General features: G+C 47.7%; 1 protein-coding gene across 1 annotated transcript; it reads left to right on the forward strand.

The window, feature by feature from the left end:
• The first annotated feature begins 2,989 nt into the window (after positions 1–2,989).
• Positions 2,990–9,300, forward strand: LOC144121394 (uncharacterized). Its single transcript, XM_077654590.1, has 3 exons — positions 2,990–3,103; positions 3,491–4,142; positions 9,164–9,300. Coding segments are annotated over exons 1-3 (657 nt in total). The 5' UTR covers positions 2,990–3,100; the 3' UTR covers positions 9,166–9,300.

Here is a 9,300-nt window from a genome sequence, read left to right on the forward strand (position 1 = left end):
CAAAATAAAAAATATAGTTGCACAGTAGCCTTATAGTTGACAATTGCGCTGAAATATCGAAATCAAGGGATTTCTGTGCCATACATGCTGTTTTGTCGACATAAGTACCAAGCGTTAATTTCGAACCGAAAATGCAACAGATACGACAGATAAGTATATATACGTAAGAATTGCGTGAAATTAAACTGACCTTGTTTCGGATAAGGTAGTGGAAAAGTTCGCCTGTTGCTAACGCGCAATCGTAGCGCTGTTTTATGAACGACCACATAACCATGGGTATTTTGTAATGAGATGGATTACCGTAGAAGGTTTATAAACAAATCTGATCTTCTCATGGTTAATACGAAGTGCCTTTAAAAAAATTGGCTGTGATTTAGCTCTGGTTAAACCAATTTGAATTGCGAAAGCTTCGTTTCCTCGGCACGTCGTCTACGCAGCGTCTCATTCCGACGCTATCGAGAACTAAAGCCGGTCTCTTCTGCCGTTGAAGAGTCACCCCGGGACGTGGAACGGCGTCGTCTAGCCTCATATTCGTTACGACGCTTCTCGAGTCGTTCGGCGCGTTCTTCTGGCGCCTCTTGAGCGCGTTCTCTCTTCCTCGCTTCGTTCTGTCGTTATTGCGTCTCTTTCGCGCTCTCCATAACGACTGCAATACACTGAGACGAAGCGCATATGTGTATACCCGCCGCGAGGCGGGTATACACATATACCTCCTCTCCCTCTACCCCCGCGGAACAGATCTCGTGGAGCGAGCGGCGTCGGCAGCGTCGTCGACGGCGGCGCCATCTCTTGGAGCGCGGCTGCGGCGTTGCTAGGCAATGGCGGCTCAAGGTCGTTCGTCGGCCATGACATACGACATACGGCTGAAGTGCGCGATGAGCCGAAATGGCTCGCTGGCTGGCGTAGTAAAGCTGTCGCTTTCAAAAGAAAAAAAAACTAGGGGTATTTTTTCGCAGTATTTTCAGTATTTGCAGTATTTAGCAGTATTTTCGCTAAAAAGACCTCTGTCAGAAGGCGAGCTTTTGAGAACATACATACAGAGCAAAAAGCACCTTGTTTGAAGTTGCTGAGAAAAATAACTACTCAAGGTTAAGACTACTCATCTTGTACAGTTGCTGCAAAAGACCAGCTTTTAAGTATAGGCACATAAGCTGCGCACTCAGTTGTGCCGACGATCCAGCATTGATGCTCTACCCATTATCGACTGCACCACAAAGATTCAACTAGCCTCTCAATTTTCTCATCTGCCTGATGAAATCAAGCACTAAAAAAACACGCCAGAAGCTGCAAGCAATGAGCAACATGTGAAAAGCTTGATAACTGTTAGTTTCTACAGACACTGCAAACCCTAAGAACCCTAAAGCATGTATTATTATTCCGTCACGCTTAGAGGAAAATAGAAGAAGAAAAAGCACAAGTGCCGTTTAGACAATATGTGCTATCAAAATATGCAATGCACCAATTTAACGCCCCTTATTACAAGAGGAAAATGTAACTAAATACACCCTCAAAGCACGCTGAGATCTCTCATGGTCAAATTAGGTATACTGAGAAGTATGTGTGCCAAGCTGTCCTGGCAGCTCCATACCGAGAGATATTTTGCAAGACGAGAAAGCATCCAACGTCAGTCGTGACTTCTTGCGAGTTAAATTTCTTCGATCTTAATAACCGCGAGAAGTAAAACGGGTTTCTATTTCGGGCATTTCAGTTCGGAGCTTGAAAATCAACGATTGCACCAAACTGCCAACACTAGCTGAGTATGAATGCCTAACCCCCCATAGCTTCTGGTAGCGAGTTCAATAAAAAGATTTACAGGGGAGTTCCTAAGTTGTTTTCGTATAAGAAAGTGGCTACTGTAAAGCAGGTTAGTAGGAAAAACAACGCAGTGCGCACAGTGTTGCGATCAATATTAGAATGTGATCTCGCATACTGGCCATGTCTTATGTGATAAAAGTAGTGATTTTAAGTTTTCATACAAAACCTGTCCTTGAATTAGTTTTTAACTGAGAAAGACTGTCAGTATCTACAAGAAGACTGCAGTCCTGATCTGAAATAATGAGAGAAAATAAATGGAGTAATAAAAAAGTAATTTTTTTAAACAAAAACGAGGTCTCCTTTTTTTCAACCGGCAATTGTTTTTCATTTTATTGGGACAGCCAGGTCTGTTTACGAAACGATGACTTGTCGAAATGGAGCTTGAAGCGCTTTTTGCTGTCTGTCCAAAGCAACTTCAATGCAGATTCTTTCGCAGCTTATCATGTGTTTACTAGTTAAGTTGAATATTTTACTAGATAAGAATCGCCGTTCGACGCAATAAAACAGTGCCCTATCTCACAGCTGCCTTGGCCTTGGGAATTTTATAGAAGCAACTGCCATTCCAAGTTACTCGACGTAAAGTGGCTGACATAAAAGTGCACGCCTTTATTTGATGATAGTGAAACCACTCAATATAGCTAACCCTGTGTGCTGAACTCGGAGCATGCACCGAGAGCATTTAGTAGTGCAGAAAAGTGTCAACATGCATGAACAACGCATGTATAGCGCAGGCAGGGCACGCGTCGACGAACGGTGCTCTTTCTTCGGGGCATTGGATTTCGAGAAAGCATGACAAATTAAATCCCTGTCCGCAATCAGGCGCTCCTCCCGCGTTTGGCCTTCGATGACGACGAGATCCGCCGCTCACCTTTGCACGTCACGCCGTAGCGGTGTTGCGTTATGCCAGCGTACTAAAAATGAAAAGAAATCCTCAAATCTCACTCGCAACCAGGATTTGCTTTCCACAGGACAGGTTCTCCCTGGTGCCAAGCACGCTCATCTTGCCGTGACCACCACGAGGTCGATATATTTCAAGACAACCTTCCTTCTTCTTGCCGTTCTCCTCGCATCTCATTGAAGTGCAGACCGCGCGCCGTTCAACAGCGCCTTTTCAATACGACAAGAAGAGATGCCTTTCCGTATGGATTGAACCTAAGCTCCTTCCTTTTAGTTATTTTGCGCAAGTGAAGTCGACTGACCATGCAGATGTGCGCATCGTATAAAACCAGGTAGAGATCAAGGACACGCAGCAGTTCAGTCGATTGGAGCTCCGCGGTTGCTAGTCATGGTAAGTGAAGCCTTGGTTCGAATTTCAAGACTTCCTCTGCAAATTTGCCTGCAGCTGATGTTCTTACGGTGGCCGTAATGTAATCTGTAGAAGTTTCTAGGCGTATTCTATGGCACTTAATGTACTTAGGACAAAGAAACGCCTGTTCTTGAAGGAACACCTGTCGAATATATCCTCCAACTAAAGTTTTCAGTCGTCACTTTGGGAATTTATTCAAGATATACAAGACAGCCCTTCTGTAGAATAAATATGCAGTGTACATGAAAATACCGGTGTTTCTTAATGCTGTTACAGCTCTTTCCATTAATATGACCTCGTAGTTACCATGTAACCGTAGTTTTGAATGAAGACAACCTTTGCTTGAGCATTCTACCGCACTTTTTCCAGTTCCGCACGTGCATTCTTCTGGCCCTGGCCAGCTGCTCACTGGCCGGCTATATTGGCGCTGGCTACGGCCTTGGCTACGGCATCAGCCACTTTGGCGTGGAGCATGGCATTGGCTACTCCGGCTTGACCGGTTTCGCCCACAGCATCGGATACGCACCACTGGCCACTTCCGGCTACGCGCTGCTCCCGGTCGCTCCCGTGGCCACCATTGCTTCTGCCCCCATCGTCGCCGCTCCCCACGTCATCGCCGCTGCACCTGTTGTTGCTGCCCATCCAGCTGTGGCTCCCGTCACCACCGTTCACGCCGCGCCAGCTCTTTCCGCTGTTTCTCATGCCCCCGTTGTTGCTGCTGCCCCAGCGGTGACCAAGGTGGCCGCTACCTACCACGCTGTTCCGTCCGTTGCCGCCGTTGCAGCTCCAGCAGCGCACGTGATCGCTGCACCAGCTGTGGCGACCACCACCGTCCACCAAGCCGCTCCCGCCGTCGCTACTCTCGCGCCTGCTGCCCCAACCTACGGTTACGGTGTTGGTGCCCTTGGTTACGGCCTCGGAAACCTCGGCTACGGGCACGGTCTCGGCGTTTACGGCCTGAACTACGGATACGGTCTCGGCTCTGCCCTCGACTACAACGCTCTTCTGCGAAGAAAGAAGTGTAAGTGTTGTTTTTGTGCATTTATTATTCATAAAAAAAAACACTCCCGGAGTAAAGAGTAGAACGTAGCTGAATGTCCAGCCTTTTCCGACCAGAAAATGTTTCTCGACTTTCGCCGAGCACTCGTACTAATTTCATAAAGCTGCAGAACGAAGATCGGAAAACTTTTACAAGCTTGAAGGACTTTCTTTAAAGGGAGGACCATCGCTGAACATTCGGCGAACCTTGCCACGCCACATCTTCATATCCATTTAAAAGAAAGAAAAAATAAATACTAAAGAATAAAAACCGTCAGTTTCAACAGTGTTCACGAAAGCAGCAAGCTAGACGCGAAAATAATTTCAAGAGTCATGGCAAGCGCAGGGTGCCTGCCCTCATACATTTTGTGTCACGTTGTTCAGAGTGATTCTGCGCTTAGCGTGCCGTTGCGACTGTGATAGCGCACGGTCACACTGTCAAAGCGCGCTGTCATACTCGCTCACCCGCCAAAAAAAATGTTTTATGAACATTTCAGGTCTATGTACTGAAGCCACTTTGAGTAGCCTCGCAATGAATAACTTTCACTTCAGAGCCCCAAAAGCATCCTCTGCGTCATTTGACCAGCGAAAAGTGACATTCTGTGCGGTTAAGGCAGTCAGCGGCTTAGCTAGCTTGGCGAAGGCCTCTGTGCGTGTTCAATAATAGCCAATCAGGCCGTGAAACGGCTGGACCTGGCGGACACTAGTCGGAGATAGAAAGTCCAAGACATATTTTAGATTCTCCGGGTGAGGCCGGACGCTGTCAGCTGAAAGAATGTGCTCGAGGTATTTAACCTCCTTTTTTATGAATTGGCACCATGAAGGATTAAGCATGAGGCCTGCTCCTCGCAGTCGCACCAAAACCTTTTCCATATCATGCAGATGCGTCTCAAAGTTGTCATTGCATTTGATTATGTCACCCATATACACGAAGCACAACGTTCCTAGAAGGCCCGCCAGGATAACATCAGCGGTCCTCTGTCAGAGAGCAGGGCTATTGACCAGCCCCATCGGCATCTTCTCCATTTTTAGTGCCCTGCGGGAGTATTGATCGCCGTTTTCTTGGCATCTGCCTGGTCTATTGCTATCTGCAAAAAATCCCGCATCCAGATCCCCCACCGTGAAGTACCTGGCAGAGCCCAGCATAGAAAGAGTCTCTGTATATTAGGGATGGGGCACAGGTCGATCCGAGTTTTGGCATTGTGTTTGATATAGTGCACTACCAGTCGGTGGGAACCATCTGGCTTTTCCGCCAGTAGGGCAGGTGACCCCCATAGCGACTTTGAGTGTTCGGCTATGCCGCCATCAACCAGATCCTACACCTGCCTCTCCATTTCTTCACGCTGCGAGTGGGGAATTTGGTACGCGCGCTGTTAATCGTGCGCCGAAGAGCGGTTTCTATGCTGCGTTGTACAACGCCAGAGAGCCCAAACTCAAGTTGGTCGCGGCAAACAAAGCCCCTGGCGTGGCCAAAGGGCAAGCATGCCCTAAAGCGCCGAGTACCGTTTCGGTGGTCTCACGTCTGTTGACCGTAGTTGTAAAGAAAGCTAATGTTTTTTTTTTTCTTTGGGGGGGGGGGGGGGGCTCAGTGGCTGCTGGCTGCGATTAACCACACGCAGAGGCGCTCTGGGTGTACACTAGTAGTAACGAGTTACGCGGCTGCCTTCAGGTCATTCCTAAGAAAATCGCCCGGTTCAAGCACTCCCACGGTGCCGCTCTGTACAACTGAATGCACATAAGCGCACAAGACGTTGCTCCTACCAGAGAAGGAATATCGTCTCATCGAACAGGTTTACGGCAACTCGCGAGAACACTTCCTCCACAGATCCCATGGTCTTTTGGGTGTCAGTATCGATATTGCAAATCTCCAGGATTTTTCTGCTTGCAAGAGAAACTTTTGTGTCCTTCATATGGATCGCTTATTCAAAAATTAAGACATATACCTTTGCCCTTCAAAAAAAAATCCTGTCCTAAAATACCCGACGCTGCTTTTGGTTGAGACACTGTATCCGGGCATATGTAGCGGGGGGGATCTAATGCAATTCCGCCGAGAGTGAACTGTAACCAGTACACACCACCTATGCCAACAGGATCCCCGTTATGTCTAGAAACCTAGTTTAAACACTGCCAGACTCTTCCAACTCCTCGCGATCGCCATTCCGTAGAAGCGTCTTAAAACCGCTTTCCTTAAGCAAGGTTACCTTTGACCTTGTGTCTATCAGCCATTCACGGCAGCAACCACGTATCCTGCAGCGCACAACAGGGCAAGCCTCCTCGGCAATACAAACCACCACCCCTTCATTGTCCTCTGTTCCCTCCTCACGCTCCTCAGGTTGGGGAGGGCTTCCTAGTTTTTTGTCACAGCTCGTGAAGACTCCCTATACTATTGCTTGGGACCGGTCTCCTCTGTTTCAGTTTGTGGCTCTCTTCGGCGCATGCTTGGGCAGAACCTCCCAATGTGTCCGCGACTCTGGCAAGCGAAGCACACGATTTCCTCAAAATCTCTCATGCCGTGCCTAAAGCTTTGTGGCAGTCTCCAGTTTCCAACGAATAAGTGCTCCTCAGTCCACTTTTGCTCATTGCGTTCCACTTGCTGCGCTAGCAGCTGTTCTGAGCGGTCTAGATGCTCTGTCAAAAGATTAACCTCAAAGTTTGGCTCTGTTCTCTCGGCGACGCGTACTCTATCTGTGCTGCCCGTTAGCGCCTCATTTTTGCTCTTGATCAAATTCTGCCTCCACGCCTCGGCCAACATCGCCCGGTTTGCGCGAGAGCACAAACAGGCAGGCGCACAGGGGTCTCGCAAATCGGCCACATACAGAGCGATCATTTAATCTTTCAGTATCTCCTCCGCGTATTTCTTCTTTTGCCGGTCGCATTCCTCCTCCCTTCTCAGCGTATCTCGTTCTAAGCGCTGAAGTCTCGACGCAAACGTGTGCACGTGACGGGGTTCAGTATCGAAGTACTCGAACGCGAGCTTCTTCAATTCCAAAAATTATTTTGTGTCCTTAACCGTTTCGTCCCCCCATGCAAAATCATGAGCAGCTCCTGCAATCTTGCACCTTGCCATTCCCAGCACTTGCGCGTCGGACCACCCTCCCAATTTCCCAATTTATTCTACCATGAAAAAGAAATCACTGATTTGAACTCGCGTCTCATCACCCTTAAATGTCGGAATAACGCTTCCTAATGGCAACATGCTTGCTCCGAGCGATGGCTACGGAGTAGGAGCGCGCTCGGATATAGTTGTCCGCTCAATGCCTTCGGTGCCACAAGCCGCTCAAAAGGTAGTGGAAGTCCCATAATCAGTCGCATGATTTTATTTGGTTTAATATTTTGAAGTCATGGATGGCGCAACATTCAGAGGACCTTTGTTTTTGATACGCTACTTCTGATACCACATGTGAGGACCCCACATACCGCGAGGGTCCACATGGTACGGAGGGACAAAGAGGCACCGCTTGACTCAGAGCAAAACAAATATATTCAAGAAATACATGTTAACAAGTACATGATGCAGAGATTGGCGTGCTCATGCTTACACGCTGCTGCGTTGACGCCAGAGTCTTCCTCAGAAGGCGCGGAGGGTCTGCGGAGTGGACCTTGTTCGTTCTCTCAAGCTTTTTCTTCTCTCCTATGGCGTGGAGCGCTCCGCATCAGCTCGCCACCGTGTCGTCTCGTGCCTTGCTCGTCACCAAAACTTACATGCTTTTTCTCGTTTTTTTTTCCCGTCCATTCGGGCGATCCTTCTTTTCAGGCAGGAGAGTCTCCGTCGCCCTCCTCTCAGCGCCGGCGCCTGCTACATTTCCCGCCTTCACCCGCCTTTTCCCACCATTCCGGGCCTTTTCTTATCTGGCGGGCGCCATTATCACTCTTGCCGGGGGGGAGGGGGGCTGCTTGACCAGTTGAATGCCTGAAGATGACGGCAAGGCTGTCAATCTTCAGACCTGTGATAAGCCTTCTCCCCGCGACACCTTGAGATTCATGGCGCCATACAGTCTGTTGTTCAAGGGCTTCCGGGTTCCCTCAAAGGGAAGAATGTCGCCGGAGAGAGCGGCCTTCCGAGAACGCCCAGCGCACTGTCACGGTGCTTTAATTCTTCAAGCGTTCGTTAAATTATTTCTAAACTTTTCAGCGCTGAAATATTGTTCGAAATTGAATGAAAACTATTAAAAGGCAACTACGGCCTGATTGAAAAAAATGAAACTCCTTTATTGGCATCCTGAGCTCTACACTCTTTACTACAAACTGGAAAATGTCATGACGCTCCATAGTTCACCGGCTTCGGTCACGAAAAGCACGCGCAAGAGGTCTTGTTTGCCCCTTTGTTTGGGTTTCACCCTCTCTTACAAGCACGTAACATGTACACTTTTTACAGAAATATCCGAATTTTGGTATCTCTCCCATGTGTAGTCTAATAAGCCGTTCAAGCGATCTGCAGTGGAAAAAGTCGTGTGTATTCAGTGGGACTGAAACGTTCGAGGTCAATGTCCTGAATGAATATAGTGGTAATAAATACCCTAGTTTGCTTTGGATCAGCCACAGCAAAGCACACTGCCAATGTCATAAGATGTGCAGCCTTCAAATACTGCACACACTCGTTACAGAGTACGCGGGGTTTGAAAGAGTAATAAATGCATGGGCGGATTTAAGAGAAATTTTCAAAGGTGGCAGGAGGTCCGGTGTGGTCATCTAAACTATGCTTTTACCATGCTTTCCTTATATATATAAAAAAACGAGAGCGATTTTAAATGACAAATTGCTTCGTGAGGAAAGGTGGCCATTCCCTTGCCGCTTCGCCTTTCATTAAGCAGCCGTTGAAGAAAGCTGCGAGTTGCTTTAATATGTTCCTAAAGAGTGCTTTTTTGTAAAAATTCAGAAAATTTTAAATCCACCCTGCCAATTCAGTACATATTGCCTGATCATGCTTGTGCGGCTTCTCATAAACTCACTAGTGTTCCCCTTACTACTTGGCTCTGAGTTTTGCTCTTTTCATTTCTCTTGCAGAGGCGCAAGCGTCATCTGTATATATCGTCATCATTGCGAAGAAGTCTCACTGTACTTTATTTTTATATTTTTGGCCAATATTCTTGATCAAATAAAGAGAAACACTCACTGCTGTTTGGACTGTTTCACACTTCTAA

This window comes from Amblyomma americanum, chromosome 2 (genome assembly GCF_052857255.1).
Source record: "Amblyomma americanum isolate KBUSLIRL-KWMA chromosome 2, ASM5285725v1, whole genome shotgun sequence".
Classification (NCBI taxonomy): domain Eukaryota; kingdom Metazoa; phylum Arthropoda; class Arachnida; order Ixodida; family Ixodidae; genus Amblyomma; species Amblyomma americanum.